Below are 17,149 nucleotides of genomic sequence, written 5' to 3' on the forward strand. Positions count from 1 at the left end.
AGATCTAAGACTAGGCTCAGGTCAATGTCAAGGGGTCAAAAGCCTGGCTGTAGGGTCAGCCTTTGTGGAGGACCGGCTGGGACAAGTCCCTTCTGGGCCTCAGCTTTCTCTCCACCAAGGCTTGCTGTTTCTAGCCTCTTCTCGCCAGCAGGTAGCTGACAGTAGTCCCATCTCCTCCCTCACTGTTTGGCAGGAGACAAACAGGTGTCAATTTGTCTCATGTTTACCCCCCTCCTGAGAATTTTTGTATCCAAATGTACTATCTCCACCCACTCACCATTTTGGCACTTAAGCATATATCTGCTCTTATAGGTCTCCCAAGTATTGGTCATATTTGCAGCATGTCATAACCCGTGAGCTTGCTTTGTATCCTGTATCCATTTCTACTTTAATTTTCAACATAAGGAATCTCTAGCCTGTTTGTCTAAAGAGCTTCTAAATTAATTGGCTTTTACTTAATTGAAAATATATATTTAAATACAATTAAACATTTAGGACATTCAAAAGGATACTGCAATACTCAAAAGGGGGTTGAATTTTAGGAGAACATGGGGCAAATTGATCTTGATAATAACCTGAGTTTGGGGCATTTATTCTGGGCCAGGCATTGTGCTAAGCACTTGTGTGCATGTTTTTAACCCTGTGAGGCAAGGACAGTTATTCCCATTTTCAGATAAGGAAACTGGCTCAGAGGTATGAACTGACTTCCTCAGGAAGCTACAGTATTGACCAGACTGGAATGTAAATGAAAACTCCACAAAGCCTGCTGAACTGCCTCTGGCTAGTAACATTCCCCATCGGCAGGAGACCCCAAAGCTCAGAGGGGAGACCACAGCCTGATTGTGGTGGCAGAGGTGGCAAGAGTGGACCTGCTCAGATGCCAGGCCTGGACCTTATGGTGCTAACGTTTGGCTAGGAGGCTGGGTTGGGATCCATGAGCACACCTCTGCCAGCAGGTTGATAGATAACGCCCTGAATTAAAACCGCTCCAATAATATGTCCACAACATCCGACAAAAAAAAGAAAAAGAAAAAGAAAGGCCATGCCTCCCGCATCTCCATGCCAGAGAAGTCACACCAAGCACTGCCAGGGTTGGGAGGAGGGAAGGATCTGTCTCTTTATTTAAGCCTTGGTTTTCTGGCTGTGTCCTTGCCAGCTGAGAGTGGAGAGCTGTGTGATGGTTCCAGGACATTGTGGAGGCTTCAGGGGTGATGACTGGAAGTGATTAATGAGTGTGAAAGGAGCTCTGAGGCACGTTGTACAGGCACAGAATGGGGGGAGGGCATGAGGGGCCGAGAGCAGTACGAAAAGGGGTTGGGATCATCCTTCAGAGGCCAAGCTGCTAGGCAGAGCTCCCTAGAAAAGAAAAAGAGGCTGTGACTCTTTATTTATTTATTTATTTTTGAGGCTGTGACTCTAGATCCAAGGCCCATGTTTTTTTTATCCTCCCATTCTTCCCCTATCCATCCAACCCCTACCCCCACCTATCTATCCATCTACCATTCCCCATCTATCATCTATCCACCCACCCACCATTCTGCTTCCATCCATCAATTCATTCACATATCTACCAACATCCCCTATCCATCTTTCCACTCATCATATGTCTGCCCATCCATCTATCCCTCATTCACCCACCCACCCATGTCTCTACCATCTGATCACTCGCCCCCACCCCCATTTAAACTTCTTGAAGGCAGGCACTCTATTTGGCTCCCATCTATACTCCAGCTCCTACAGTAGTGCTGGCACACAGGGAGTGCTTACTAAACTAATGAATTTATCTACCATTTATTTATTCGCACATTTACTTACCCTCCCCAATCTATTCATCCATTCCCCCACTCAATATTTTGACCACCTACAATGCCCTACAATTCAAGGGGCAATTCGAAGATCTGTAAGCTTCCATGTTCTTTCTTGAGCATAAGGAAAAGTCTCTTGGGACCACCAGGGGCCAGCAGGTGGATGAAGGGGCGTTATTCAGCTCGGGATGAAATCGCCAATGAAGTACCATTAGGAAAGGAAGGTAAACTACTATATGGGCAGGCAGGGCCCTCACAGGGCATTGTGTCCAAGGTCCCCATCTGACACACGGGGCAAGGGCAGCAACTTGCACAATACTATCCAGTAAACAGCAAATTAGCTCCTCAGGCCCAGGCGCTTATGCTACTTGAAGCTGCTTCCAACACCAACTGGGAGAGATCAAACGTCCCAAAGGCACTAGAGTCAGATCCTGGAGGACAAGAGGGGCTGGCTGTGAGCTGTATTTGCCTCTGCTCTCGGTCGTGAACCTTTAAGTAGCAGCCTCTGTCAGACATGACTATTCCCATGGCCTGCTGGACCTGACACATATTGACACTCAACAAACATTTGGTGACTATCAGTTCCTTTCCTGCCTTCTTCATGAATCCCTCTCCCCCTCTGCCAATCTTTTTTTTTTTAATGTTTTTATTGATTTCAGAGAGAGGAAGGGAGAGAAACATCAATAATGAGAGAATCATCGATCATCTGCCTCCTGCACACCCACCACTGGGGACGGAGCCCACAACCCTGGCATGTGCCCTGACCGGGAATTGAACTGTGACCTCCTGGTTCATAGGTCAATGCTCACTCTGCCAATCTCTTTAAAGGAGAGGTTCCCCAAGCCTCCATCCACAGCACCCTCTTCTTTCTTATGCTGTACACCACCCCCACCCTGCCCAGGGCAACTGCACACCCTTCAAATGCCACCTCCCTCCTAGGTCAGACTGCTTCAATGAGATTGAAGCCATATTTCCAACTGTCCACAGGGTATTTCCACCTGGAGTTTCTGTGGGCACCTCAAACCCAATCTGTTCAAAGGCGGGAGGATGACGTCCACGCTCCAAGAGGAACGAGAAGGCTGGCATGACCGAGTGCAGTAAAGCAGGGTGCAGTTCTAGGCAATGAGGTTGGAGGGACAATGGGTGGGAGGAGAGAGATCATGTAGGGCCTTGTAAGCCACTGGAGGACTTCGGCTTTTACTCCGAAATGGAAACGACTGTGGAGTTCTGAACAGAAGCACGACATCAGACTTAGATCACCCAAATCAGAAACCCGGCCGTCATCTGATTTCTGCATTTCACCCCCGCTAATATTTCTAATGATTACCAAACTCAATCTTCCTGGTCTTTATTTTTCTTCTTTTTTCAATTACAGTTGACATTCAGTATTATTTTATATTAGTTTCAGGTGTACAGCATAGTGACAGTTATGTAAGTTACAAAGTGATCCCCCTGGTAAGTACCCACCTGGCATCATACATACTTATTACAATATTATTGACTATATTCCCTATGCTGTTCTTTATTTACATCCTTGTGACTATTTTGTAACTACCAATTTGTACTTCTTAATCCCTTCACCTTTTTCTTTTTCTTTTTCTTTTTTTAAATATATTTTATTGATTTTTTACAGAGAGGAAGGGAGAGAGATAGTTAGAAACATCGATGAGAGAGAAACATCGATCAGCTGCCTCCTGCACATCTCCTACTGGGGATGTGCCTGCAACCCAGGTACATGCCCTTGACCGGAATCGAACCTGGGACCTTTCAGTCCACAGGCCGACGCTCTATCCACTGAGCCAAACTGGTTTCGGCCCTTCACCTTTTTCAACCAATCCCCCAAACCCCTCCCATCTGACAACCCTCAGTTTGTTCTCTGTAACTGTGAGTCTGTTTCTGTTTTATTCATTCATTTACTTTGTTCTTTAGGTTCCACATATAAGTGAAGTCATATGGTATTTGTCTTTCTCTGATTGAATTATTTCACTTAGCATAATACCCTCTAGTTCCATCCATGTTGCAAATGGTAAGATTTCATTCTTTTTTATGGCCAAGTAATATTCCGTCGTATATATGTACTAATCATCTATTGACAGACATTTAGGTTGCTTCCATATAATGCTGCAGTGAACACAAGGATGCATGTATCTTTTCAAATTACTGTTTTTGATTTCTTTGTATAAATACTCAGAAGTGCAATTGCTGGGTCATAACGTAGTTCTATTTTTAATTTTTTGAGAAACCTCCATACTGTTTTCCGTAGTGACTATACCAATCTGTATTCCCACCATCAGTGCACAAGGGTTCCCTTTTCTCCACATCCTGGCCAACACTTTGTTGATTTACTGATGATAGCCATTCTGACAGGTGTGAGGTGATATCTCATTGTGGTTTAAATTTGCATTTCTCTGATGATTAGTGTGACTTCATGTGTATATTGGCCAAGTGCATGTCCCATTCGGGTCTTCTGCTCATTTTTCAATTGGATTGTTTGGGTTTGGGGTGTTAAGTTGTACGAATTCTTTATACATTTTAGATATTAGCCCCTTATTGAATATATCCTTGGTGAATATCTTCTCCCAACAGATAGGTCTGTCTTTTTGTTTTGTTGATAGTTTCCTTTGCTGTGTAAAAACTTTTTAGTTTGATGCAACCCCATTTGTTTATTTTTGCTTGTTTCCCTTGCCTGAGGAGATATATCCAAATATATATATATATATATATATATATATATATATATATATATATATATCTCAGCACAATGTCAAGAGTTTGCTGCCTATGTTTTCTTCTAGGAGGTTTATGATTTCAGATCTTAATATTTAAGTCTTTAATCCATTTTGAGTTTATTCTTGTATTTGGTGTGAGAGTAGTCTGGTTTCATTTTTTTGCATGTATCTATCCGGTTTTCCTAACACCATTTATTGAATAGCTTGTCACTACTCCATTGTACCATATAGACATGGGTTAATCTCTGGGCTCTCTGTTTCAGTGATCTAGATGTCTGTTTTTATGCCAGTACCATGCTGTTTTGATTACTGTAACATTGTAGTATAGTTTGATATCAGGTAGCATGATACCTCCAATTTTGTTCTTCTTTCTCAAGATTGCTGTGGCTATTCAGAGTCCTTTTTGGTTCCATATAAATTTTAGGATTATTTCTTCTAGTTCTGTGAAAAATGCCATTGGTATTTTGATAGGGGTTGGTCTTTATTTCTTGTATCTGCCCTTGCTTTCATCTCTACTATCACTGTGACAATTCAGGACCTAGTCATCTTTAGCTTAGTCTCTTGGAATAATTTCTAACTGGCCTCCCTGCCTCTGGTCTCTCCCCTTTCCAATTCATTCTCCCCATTGACCACCAGAATGACTAATCTAAAATTCCAACTGCTCTTGCTCAAATCTCTTCAATGACTCCTCGGCGAGGAAAACATCTATGGATCTTGCTCAGGCCAGTGTTCTCAGTGGTTAGAGCACTGACCCACACACCAAAGGGTTACGTATTCGATTCCTGGTCAAGGGCAGGTACCTGGGTGGCAGGTTCAATCCCCGGTCCCTGGTTGTGGTGCATGCGGGAGACAACCAATCGATGTGTCTCTCCCATTTAGACGTATCAGCCCTCACCCCCACCCCCCCCCACACACACTTCCATTCGCTCTAATAATCAATGGAAAAAATATCCTTGGGTGAGGATTAACAAATAAATAAATAAATAAATAAATAAGGATCTTAATAAAGCACACATAAGGATCTTAGTAAGTTCTCTTGATTAGTCCCTGGCTACCTTGCCTGGATACTCCCAACAGTTTAACTACTCTAGTCTCACCTCTCCCCTGCCCTAGGAAGACACACACACATATACTCACACTCACTCTACTGAGACTCACTTTTGTGCCTTTGCTTACACAAGCCCGACACTTGGTATAACCCCTACCTACTAACATGTTTTCCCCTGGATAATTCTTTCTGTGGTGTCACCTCTTCCAGGAAGCTCCATGATTCCTTTTGTTTCTGTCCCAACTGATCAGGGATAAGTGCTCTTCTTGCTGTTTCCATTTCTGTTACGGGAACTCACCCATATTACATAGTAATTGGCCATACACTTGACTGGCCCCACACTAAACTGTGAACTTTACAAGAGCAAGAACTGTATCATTCTTTTCTGTGTCCCACGTTCCTAAATATTTGGTTACTACCGAATGACCTTGTGCTCTGGGGACCCTGTACATACCTTGTCACGACGGGATGGCAGAAGGTGTGCGTTGGTGCAGGCATGGTTCCTGTCAGAGCTGGAGATGGTGGGAGGGAAGGGAGAGGGATGAGAACTCTGAATTCCAGGGTCAGCGCAGAACAGAATAGGACTGCCTGGTTTAAAAATCCCCCTGCCCGGATGGGATGTTGTCAAACCCTCACTCTCTCCCCTTACAGGCTCATCTTTCTCCCAGGACAACGGGCATCTCCCTTGAAGCCTCACTCACCAAGTGTCGGTGCCTTGGGTCTTGGTGAAGACTTCTGGAAGTAGAGGCCCCAGTCAGAGAAAGGACTATCCCTCAGTACATGGCCACCAACAGATGGGCTAGGGAGGAGGCTGCGGGGATTCCTAGCTAGCAGTGAGGAGTGGGTCCTGGTTAGTGGGGGGCGTCTGGCTGTGAGATGGGGAGACAGGGGAGATGGACAGATTCCTGGAGAAGTCGGCTATGGTTGGGAAGGAGTCAGGAACTGGAACTAGAGTTATGGGAGGGTCTCTGGACACAGTGGTCCCGACACGGGGGAATCACCGTGTTTGTATATCTGAGTCTCTTGGTCTTGTGTCTGTTTTTCCTTGCTGGGCACAGGGTTCACGTGGTAGCCAGCAACAAACAAGGCCTCATCGGTGAGTTCTGTGCTGATCTGGGCCAGGAACTCCTCAGAACGGGATAATGAAGGCTTCTGGTGAAGAGAAAGTCAGGACTCAGCCTGGGAGTTCCTGCAGACCCGGGCCCTGCGAGGAGTTGAAGGGCTGGGCCCTGAGATGTGGCCCAGAAGGCCCTGTAAGTGGGGGGCCTAGTGCTGGGGGTAGAGTCTCTTAGGGGGAGTCTGGGTGCCCTGGCCAGACTCTACTTGGGCTCGCCCCCACCTCTAGAGCCCCCTCCAATGCTCACCGAACCTCCACTCAAGGACGCTGCAGCCTGGGACAGCCCGCTCCCCTTCCTCTCCTTACTCCTGGTGGGACTGGCTTCCATCCCCCTGGGGACAGTTGGAATCTGTGCTGAGAAACCGGCCCACTTCCTCCACACCCTCCCCACTCCATTCATTCCCAGGCCCAGGCTTAAACCAGGCCTTTAGATACAGAACCATCCTGTCTCCGTAGTTCTCTAGGGAGGAAGGGGGAAGTAAAAAAATAAAATAAAATAAAAACCGTCGCCTTAAATCTCCCTGGGTGGGAAGTTCCACAGTAACCCCCTCCCCCCGGTCGCCGGGGCCCCTCTTTCCTTCCCACCCACAGCTCTTCCCTGGGATCCAAGGCCGCCGACCGGCCGCCCCCGACCTGGCAGACGGGCTGAATCTTGGGCTACCGGGCAGGAGGGAGGCGGGGGAGGTTCGGGCCCCGGTGACAGACCGCTGGGGACGGGGAGGTGGAGCGGGGAGGAAGGCCGAGGTAGGAAAGAGGGGACCCGGCGGCGGCGCCGCTGCCCGTCCCTATAAAACCCTCGGTGTTTGCGGGGTTCCGCGGCCCCGTTGCCAGGCGATGAGGGATTCCAGAACCAAAGGCCGGGAGGGGCGGGGGGAGCATTTCCCGGCGAGTCGCACGCGCTGCTCCGGCTTCTCCTCCACCCGCCGCAGGTCCCTGCTGCGGGGCGGTGCCCCCAGCGCCGGAGGCTGGAGAAGCGGGCGCCGCACTTCGGGCGAAGCCTGCGACCTATTCCTCCCACCACTAGGGGCACGCGAGCGGCAGCCCCGCCCCGGGCCGCCCTCCAGCCTCTCTAGCCGCCGCGCAGCCCGAGCCCGCGAGCGCCCAGGAGGCGGGGAGAGGGGCGGGGAGAGGACGCCGCGGACTGTACTACATCACTTCGCCTCCGGGGACGCGGGGACGCGGGAGGACGGAGTTTCCCCTCCTCGTCTTTGTCTCCAGGGAGTCACACCCGCCTCCGAAAGCAAAGTACGGATATTCATCGAGGCCTCTCCTCTCCGGACCTCCCCTTCTCCCTCCGTCCTTCCTCCCCCCCTCCCTCTGTGCCTTGGTACGAGCCGATGGAAAGGGGCGGAGGGAGGAAAAGGAAAAGGAAGCGGGCAGGTCTTAAAGGGGCCGCAGCCATTTTTTAAGGCCTCCTATTCCTTTCTCCAATTTTGGAAGTACGCGCGCAGAAGAGTAGATTCTCGGAAGCTGAGCACCACTGGAGCAGGAGGGACCGCAGCTGGAGACTGCGGCGCCTGCGGGGCGGGTGGAGGCGGGGGTCCGCCCATCGGAAGGGCGGGGTGTGCGCGCCCCCTGCGCCCCGCTCACAGCTGGGGCGGCCCCGGCTCCCGCGGGCTGCGAGCTTTCACATCTGGGGCCGGGCGCGGGCAGCGGGGTGTGGCGCGCGGAGCGCCGGGCAGGAGGGTGAGGCCGCGCGGCGGGGCTGAGATCCTCTCTGGGTGAACAGCTGGCACCCCCGGATCGGTCCGGGGCGGCAAGGGGGCCGCCGCGATGCCAAGCGAAAATATCTTCCTGTTTGTGCCTAACCTAATTGGTGAGTGCTGCCCACGGCGCCGGGCCGGAGCGCAGGGAGAGGGGCCTTGGGCAGCCCTCCTGATCCCGCCCCATCCGTCTCCCCCGTCCCATCCCAAGGTTATGCCCGGATCGTCTTCGCCATCATTTCTTTCTACTTCATGCCCTGCTGCCCCCTCACGGCCTCCTCCTTCTACCTGCTGAGCGGACTCCTGGACGCTTTCGATGGATACGCTGCGCGAATCCTTAATCAAGGTGACAGACAGCTCCTCCCAGCCAACCTTGAGGCACGACAACCCGCGGCTCCCTTTTCCTGCCTCCTGGGGACCTGAGGGTGGGCAGATGCCCTGGGATCCAAGGACGCTGTCATTCTCATCTCTGTGGAGCAGAACTGCATGGCCTGGTTTTGCAGAAGGGGTTTAAGCGAGCTGTCGGGGAGAACCCACTGGTAGGGAGGGGGTGTCATAGCAGGACTGGGTGGGCAGTGAAGTGCTGGAGGTCTTTGAGTTAATGTCCTCCAACAGGTGTGTCCTGGATGCTACTGTGCCGGGCACAGCGATCCCGGTTCCAGAAGGCCTGCTGGGGGGAGGGTGGATGGGGCAAGGGAGGTGGCATCTGGAGGGCTGAGTCTCTGCCCCAGGCCCACCTCCAAGACTTCCCCTTGGACTTTGAGTCTCCTTGTCTTGACACCTGGACTCTTGGTTCTGGGATTGATGAGTTACCTGTAAACTTGCTTTTTCATCCCCACCCCGCCCCCCACCTCCACTCTCTCTCCACACTCCCATGCCTCCTCATTTCATGTTATGGTGGCCTTTGTCCGTTGACCTCGCACCCCGTGGGGCAGCCTGCTTTCCTTCCCAGGCAGTGGATGGTGGACATTCTTCATCTTCTTTTAGACTTTGCATCAGAGCGATACACACCTATGGCCCCTGTTGTCAATCTGCTGCCCCCTAACAGTTTCCTCCCAACTGACAGCCCCCATTTTTCAGGGACCCGGTTTGGGGCCATGCTGGACATGCTGACCGACCGCTGCGCCACCATGTGCCTGCTGGTCAACCTGGCCCTGCTCTACCCTCGTGCCACCCTGCTCTTCCAGCTCAGCATGAGCCTGGATGTGGCCAGCCATTGGCTGCACCTCCACAGGTCTGCAGCTCTGGGGGTGCTGGCCTGCTGAAGGGAGGGGTGAGACGGCCTGGGAGGGTGTCTGGGATGGCTTCAGGCTTCTGAGAGGTCTCCTTTTCAGCTTGCTTTGAACAACCATGGGCAGGTCCTCTCTGGCAGCAATCCCTAAAACGCTTCTGACTGGATAGTCAAGGCTTCCAAATAGCTAACAGCTCCTAGGAACGGGAACAGGGGCTTTTGAATGTGGCATTTGAATGCTGGCTCTGTCCCCAACTAGGTAATTGTGTGGCTTTGGGCCAAACAGTGGTGCTCAGCTGGGCTCCAGGTCCTCCTGAGTACAGCAGAGGCAATCCCAGTACCTTCCTCCTGGAGGCTGTGAAGAGGATTAGGTGGGTGTCAGCGGTAATGAAGGCTCATGGATTCCTCTGCTTTCTCCCCAAGCTCTGTGGTCCGGGGCAGTGAAAGTCACAAGATGATCGACCTGTCGGGAAACCGGGTGCTTCGTATCTACTACACCTCCCGGGTGAGCATTTCCTACCCCCTCACTTACTCAAACCCTGGGCGGTGCCCTGGTCCCAGGGGAGGGGAGCCCTACAAGCTGAGGTGTGGGGGTGGGGAGGGCCTGGGAATCGTTCAGGCGGTTACTCTGTTCCTCCCTGCCATCCACTCCCTTATTTCCCAGTACACTTCCAGCTCCCCATCCTCACAGAGATTGGCCCCCGTTCCTGTGTGTGTTGGGGGTGGGGGGTGTTTGCACACTGTCCCGCCCTCTTGTTTAAGCAGCCCGTTTGCTATTTGTGCAGCCTGCTCTGTTTACCCTGTGTGCTGGGAATGAACTCTTCTACTGCCTCCTCTACCTGTTCAGTTTCTCCGAGGGACCTTTAGGTAGGAGATGAGGGGCAGGGCTGGAGGGTGGGGGGTTCTGGCCTGCCCAGGGAGATGTGGGCCCTCCCCCTCGCCGTGTCCCGTGTTCTCAGCGTTGCCCTGCTCCCTTCCCACAGTCGGCTCTGTGGGTCTTTTCCGAATGGGACTGTGGATCACCGCCCCTGTCGCCTTGCTGAAGTCCCTCATCAGCGTCATCCACCTGATCACCGCCGCCCGCAACATGGCTGCCCTGGATGCGGCCGACCGCGCCAAGAAGAAGTGACCTCGGAATTCAGCCCCTGCGGCCCACCTGCCCTGGGAGTCTCCTGTGTCACACGGCTCCCCTCTTCCTCCCAGGAGGTCCAGGCTCTTGTCTTCCTAATGTGTTGTCCAACCCGCTGGAAGTGGGTCAGGCCAGTCCCACCCCTGGGCTCCAAATCAGGAAGGATGCTCAGGAGACCCCGCCCACACAGGCAGTGCTTCGGGGCACCAAGAGGCTGGTCTGAGGGCTGGGCATCGTCGCCCCTGCTGGCTTAGCCCTGGGGTCTGGCTTGGCCCGAGACTGGAGGGACGCTTGTGTGAGGGAGATGGGGTAAGGGCGGGGTACCCGAACTCTGCCCCTGGCCAGAGGAAGCCTGCAGGTCCTGTGGCCGGGCACAGGGAGCCGTCTGGGTCCTTCCCCATGGCAGCGTCCTCTGTCCCGTCGGTCCCAGCTCTGAGAACTTGGATAATAAAGGGGCTTCACTATCCTGGACCTGCTTCCCTGTGAAATACTCTAGGACTGGGGCCTGGGTGGGGGGAGCTGGGGGAAGAAGGAAGGTCCCTGGGCTGCTTCTCCCCCTGTATGGACTGGCTAGGTCCTTCCTCACATTCCACAGAGACCTCCCTGCCGCCCAAGGTCAGGCCATGTCCCCTTGCCCACCTGCTTCATTTCCTCTCCGACACTGTCCCGAGCTGTCTGCATTTATTTCTGTCCCTGGTGTTTTCTAGGCCCTAGAATATAAACTCCACAAGGGCACGGACTTTTCTTGCTCCTTCTCTATCCCCCGATGAAGAGTAACCTTAACCGGGCCTATTGTAGCTGCTTAATAAATATTCACAAGTGGACCAGTTGGTTTCTCAGTGAAGTCTTTAGACCACCTGTGGGGTATTTTTTTTTTCTTTTAATTCAGCTTCTAGGACATTGAACCAGAGTTGGAGTCTCTAGGGATGGGCCCAGAAGTCTGCAATTTTAATAATCTCCAGGTGATCAATTCTTCCTGAGAAGGTCGAGAATCACTGTTCCTTCTTAAACGTTTTTTTGGGCACCTATTGGGTGGCAGACATTGTTCTGGGCATCTGTTCCAAGCAGCCATCTCTACCCTCTGAGCTTTCTCTACTGTCTGGCACTGGCTTTTTTTTTTTTTTTTTTTTAAACTATATTGAGCTTACCATATGCCGGATCCTGCGCCGGGGTTGTTTGCAGCTGTTACTCATTTTATTCTTATACTAGTGTAGCCAGGGGGCCCACATGTCCAGAGAGCTGAAACTCAGCAGGTGTGTGCTGAGCCCTCTCGGAGGTCACAGGCCAGCGGGGGGACCTGGTCATGCGGTTAGGGGGGTGTTTGTTGGGGGATAGGAGTAGGCAGTGCTGTGAAGTAGGTGCTGGTGAAGGATGTGGGCCATTTAGGAAGCTGGTCGGGTTTGGAGCCAGAAGAGAACGCAGAAGAGAGAGCTGGTTTTCAGCTGAGGACAGGACAGAGAGCTAGTTTTGGAAATGGAACCTGATGAGATCATGTTGCTGAAATGTGCTGGGGGTTGGGGGTGGAGAACTAGTGAGAGATTGGGGGGAGCCATCAGGCAGCCTGAGGAGCTCAGTAGGGCATTTGGACTATCCTAGGGCCACATGGAGCCATTGAAGTAATCTTTCAAAATAATAGGCAAAATATTACCAGGGGAAAAAATTAGGTTGCAGACTAAAAAAAAACAGGATGATGAGCCCTGGCTGGTGTGTCTCAGTTGATTGGGCATCTCCCTGTGCACCATCAAAAGGTTTCTGGTGCCCTGACCAGTTTGGCTCAGTGGCTAGAGCATCAGCCTGTGGACTGAAAGGTCCCAGGTTTGATTCCGGTAAAGGGCATGTACCTTGGTTGCGGGCACATCCCCAGTAGGGGGTGTGCCGGAAGCAGCTGATCGATGTTTCTCTCTCATTGATGTTTCTAACTCTATCCCTCTCCTTTCCTCTCTGTAAAAAATCAATAAAATATATTTTTAAAAAAAGAAAGGTTGCTGGTTTGCCCTAGCCGGTTTGGCTCAGTGGATAGAGCGTTGGCCTGCGGACTGAGGGTCCCAGGTTCAATTCCGGTCAAGGGCACATGCCAGGGTTGTGGGCTCAATCCCTAGTAGAGGGTGTGCAGGAGGCATCTGATCAATGATTCTCATCATTGATGTTTCTATCTCTCCCTCTTCCTCTCTGAAATCAATAAAAAATAAAAATAAAAAAGGTTGCTGGTTTGATTCCTGATTAGGACACATGTACGGATCATGGGCTCGATCCCCGGTAGGGGGCATGCTCTCACATGGTGTTTCTCTTTCTCCCTTACCATGTCCCTCTCTCTCAACATCAATTTTTCAAAGGGCGATGAAGGCAACTGGCACCTTAAGTGCTCACTTCTCCCCAGAGGCGACCGCTGCTACTCATTGCTTATGTACCTGTCTAAATTCACCCTTACACATATGTCTTAAAATATTTTATAGATGCTGTTCTGCTAACAAGCTACCCCTGCTCCAAGTGCTTTTGACTTGTATTATTCTACTTGAACTGTAGTGTGTACTACTTGAACTTGTATTATTCTACCTGAACTGATGCCTACACTGTAGTGTGTACTAAGCTATACAACAAGCCTTTTCCAAAAAGGAGAGATCCTGAGAAGGAGGCCAACCTGGCTGGCTTGGCTGCAGAGCCTTCACCCCCGCCACACACAGCAGCCCAATCAGTGGTCTTCTTAATGGTGGCGTAGAATCCCATCATTGTTAACCAGGTCGCGCCATCGTGAACAATGTGCAGTAAGTCACCTGGACTCTCCGGGGGGCACTTGCAGGAGTGTTAGCACGGCGACAGGGACACATTTATACTCGAGGAAGACAGTCACAAGCTCCGCAGTCCCTTCAGCTCCGCAGGTGTCCTCCTACCTGGCCTGGCCCAGTCAGTCAAGGTGTGAGAAGACCTTCTTCTTTCCTGCGTCAACTCCTCCGGCCAATGAGCACTCGAGCCCTCTGTCCCTGGATGGTCCTGGCTCTTGGGCCCTAACCTTTTATAGCAACGTCAGGAGTCTGTCTACGTAAATCCAGCTACTGGCCTGAAAAAGACGAGGGAGCGTTGGGCAAGAGTGAGCATCTCCCACTCAAATAGAACATGGGCCAAGGCCTGAGGACAGCGTGGTGCCTGTGGTCCCATATCCAGTGACTGGACTAAGCTCAGGAGGAACCTGCCAGGAGGAGCCTGTGTGTACAGCCTCGGGAAGTCTCGGCTGAATTGGGGTCACCTGGGGAATGTGGTGGAGTCACATTATCCTAGTATATTGCTATGGTCTGAATGCGTGCTTGCAACATTCATGCGTTGAAACCTAGTGCCCTATGTGACGGTGTTTGGAGGTGAGGCCTTTAGGATGTGATTAAGTCACAAGCCCTCATGGATGGGGTTAGCGCCCCTGATAAAAGAGACCCGAGGACACAGCTAGAAGGCGCTGGCTGTGAATAGGAAGAGGGGCCTCACCAAAATGTGACCGTGCTGGTGCCTTAGTCCTGGACTTGCAGCCTTCATAACCGGGAGAAATACATTTCTGTAGTTTATGCGCCACCCAGTCTGTGGTACTTTGTGACAGCAGCCCGGATGGATTAGGATAAGTGCAGCCATAACTTCCTGGATTCAGCTACACGCTTTTAGCCTGAATGGAGAACCACCGTGCAGGGCTTCCCATCGCCTCACCCACTCACTGGGCCCTGCCGCTGAGAGGTTCCCTCAGGTGGTCTTGAGTCTCCTCCTGCCTCTCATACTGTGATGGTTAAAGGGCCTGAGCTGCTGCATTGACCTCAAGATGTACAGTGGCTCAAACACGATAGTTTATTTTTAACATACGTTAAGCCCCAATCAGGTGCTCCTAATTGTGAAGCAGCTCTCCAGACACAGATGTGGGGGCTCTGCTGGCCACCTGTGGTTCCATTCAGCTTCCTCCCATGGGCAGCGGGGTGGGGTGGGGGGGCACGCCTGGAGGGGGAGGTTGAGAGGAGAGGGGGTGTGAAGAGGTGTCCTGAAGGGGATCTAGCACAAGGCTTAGTACACACACGCTGCTTGCTGGGAAGGCAGGGAATGGGCACATACCACTTCCACTTGAGTTCCACCAGCTACAAACTCAGTCATGGGCCACGGCTGCGTGCAAGGGACGCTGGGAAATAGAGAGGAGCTGTGCGCTTAGGAAGAAGAGAAAAAGGACTTGGTAAACCACACCTTGCCGCGCTGAATGTGATCTTGCTCTTATAGACAGGATTTTCTTTTTCAAGGGGCCCTTACACAATTCCATTGCTCCATCTGGTATTCAACCCAGAAAAGCCATGTGCTCCGCTGCTGGAGGAAAACAGGCTGTGCTGTTCTGTGTTTGATGGGCTGTTTAGGGGACCTTCAAGGATAAATTTGGTACCAGGGACTGACTTAGAATCTGGCTCCAGCCCTACCCGGTTTGGCTCAGTGGATAGAGCGTTGGCCTGCGGACTGAAAGGTCCCAGGTTTGATTCCGGTCAAGGGCATGTACCTTGGTTGCAGGCACATCCCCAGTAGGAGGTGTGCAGGAGGCAGCTGATCAATGTTTCTCTCTCATCGATGTTTCTGACTCTCTATCTCTCTCCCTTTCTCTCTGTGAAAAATCAATAAAATATATTTTTAAAAAAAGATTTAAAATATATATATATATATTTTATTGATTTTTTACAGAGGAAGGGAGAGAGATAGAGAGTTAGAAACATCGATGAGAGAGAAACATCGATCAGCTGCCTCCTGCACACCTCCTACTGGGGATGTGCCCGCAACCCAGGTACATGCCCTTGACCGGAATCGAACCCAGGACCCTTCAGTCCGAAGGCCGACGCTCTATCCACTGAGCCAAACCGGTTTCGGCAAAATATATATATTTTTAAAAAGTCTCTGGCTCCAGTGCAAGCCGTAACTCCACTGCATTTCCATCAAGGCCCGTTTTCCTGTCACTGAGGTAGATCCTGTCTCCATCATACCACCCATGCTGAGCCCATCCTCATGCACACAGTTTAAAGACCAGCTTCCTCTCCTGCCTTGTAGTATCTCACAGCTTGGTGAGCTGCATGTATAGGGTGCCCCAAAATTCACACAAGATTGGCAATTCAATTCAATTGCAAATCTTGCGTGAATTTTGGGACACCCTATAGTAGTCAGGGAAAGCTAGATTGTACCGCCGTATTAACCCCACCCCCCAAACCTCAGTGATGTAAAACAGCAAATATTATTTCTTGCTCCTGCTGCATGTTTACTGTGGGTGAGCTGGCCTCTCCTTCTTGCCATTTTTCTCTCTGGGACCCAGGCTGATGGAGCAGCCTCTACATGGGATATTGCTGGTCACGAAAAGGGAAAAGAGGATGATGATGTCACTGCCCCTTGAGTTTCATCATTGGCCAGAGCAAGTCATGTGGCCAAGCCTGACAGCCATTAGAGATTCACGTGGAGACATCAAGGAAGTCATCAATGGAAATCAGCCCAGACCTCAGGGTGAGACCTGAGGTGGCGAGATGGAGAAAGCGGCTGAGTCAGGGAGCAGGGTCCAGGGTGACTCATGGTCTGGACTGAGCAGAGGAAGTGGAGCCGCCCAAGGCAACTGGGGAGCGGCCAGTGAGGTGGGAAAGGTGGAGGAGGCGGCATCACGGGAACCAGGTGGGAGAGGGGTGGACGAGGAGACCCTAACACTGGGCTAGCGGCAGGGACATCATCGGTAATGCTGATTTGAGTTGTTCCCAGGTAGCACGGGGCGGAGACAAGAGCTCATTGGAGTGGCTTGAGGGATAATGAGAGTGAGGCATGGAAACAGGAATTTGGCTGCGAAGGGAACGTGAAGGCAGTGGCAGCTGCAAGGAATGTGGGGCTAAGGGAGAGTTCACTCAGGTTCTACAAGGAAGAGAGTGGAGCACGTTTGGCTGGTGACAACGATCCAGGGGAGGAGGAACTGGCGGCAGAGAAGGTGATGGATGCGGGAGTGCACTCAGGACTTGAGATCGGTGGGACCTAGAGCCCAGGGGAGGTGCTGCCGACAGGAGGGAATAGGAGGGAGAGCGGAGATTTGCTGGGGAGGGGCCAGCCTTCCTGCCCAAGTTACTTGTATTTCCCCAAAGAGGTGAGAGGAAGTGGGCAGGGGTGTGGGGGAGGTTGAGAGGAGAGGGGCTGTGAAGAGGTGTCCCTAAGGGGATCTAGCACAAGCTCAAGACGTGTATTCAGAGGGCAGACATTAGGTCTCCTTGAGATTTGTTGCCATGACTTTAACATGAGATGCGTCAGTGTGTGAGTATGTGGGTGTTCCCCTTCCAGCAACACACAGCTGGTCAGCGTGGGGTGGGGCTTTCCCACTAAGTATCACCTGGGAGGGGAGAGGTGGGGGGTTAAGGGAGGTTTTGAGTG

The 17,149-nt window shown here is 51.5% G+C and overlaps 2 protein-coding genes across 5 annotated transcripts; one reads left to right on the plus strand and one right to left on the minus strand.

The window, feature by feature from the left end:
• Positions 1–1,092: 1,092 nt before the first annotated feature.
• Positions 1,093–7,705, minus strand: LOC139009305 (putative protein T-ENOL). Of its 3 annotated transcripts, XR_011471295.1 has the most exons (6): positions 7,333–7,705; positions 6,947–7,031; positions 6,584–6,734; positions 6,284–6,317; positions 6,037–6,094; positions 1,093–1,356 (listed from the first exon to the last, which is right to left on the minus strand). XR_011471295.1 is itself a non-coding variant. In XM_070413541.1 (5 exons), exons 1-5 carry the CDS (start codon positions 7,097–7,099, stop codon positions 1,321–1,323), a joined length of 432 nt encoding a protein of 143 aa, XP_070269642.1. In that variant the 5' UTR covers positions 7,100–7,704; the 3' UTR covers positions 1,093–1,320. The 3 variants fall into 3 exon arrangements, 1 of the variants encoding a protein (XP_070269642.1); XR_011471296.1 differs by having other exon boundaries at positions 6,952–7,705; XM_070413541.1 differs by having other exon boundaries at positions 6,947–7,704.
• A 137-nt stretch (positions 7,706–7,842) lies between these two features.
• CDIPT (CDP-diacylglycerol--inositol 3-phosphatidyltransferase) lies at positions 7,843–11,586 on the plus strand. 2 transcript variants are annotated; one of them, XM_070413540.1, is made up of 6 exons: positions 7,843–7,944; positions 8,614–8,748; positions 9,483–9,636; positions 10,057–10,138; positions 10,419–10,500; positions 10,617–11,586. In XM_070413540.1, exons 2-6 carry the CDS (start codon positions 8,655–8,657, stop codon positions 10,760–10,762), a joined length of 558 nt encoding a protein of 185 aa, XP_070269641.1. In that variant the 5' UTR covers positions 7,843–7,944; positions 8,614–8,654; the 3' UTR covers positions 10,763–11,586. The 2 variants fall into 2 exon arrangements, with proteins under 2 accessions (XP_070269641.1, XP_070269640.1); XM_070413539.1 differs by lacking the exon at positions 7,843–7,944 and adding an exon at positions 8,080–8,515.
• The last annotated feature ends 5,563 nt before the right edge of the window (positions 11,587–17,149 follow it).

The sequence above is a fragment of the Myotis yumanensis genome, unplaced genomic scaffold (assembly GCF_028538775.1).
Source record: "Myotis yumanensis isolate MYYU_CA2020_CCGP unplaced genomic scaffold, mMyoYum1.0.hap1 SCAF_4, whole genome shotgun sequence".
Taxonomy (NCBI): Eukaryota; Metazoa; Chordata; class Mammalia; order Chiroptera; family Vespertilionidae; genus Myotis; species Myotis yumanensis.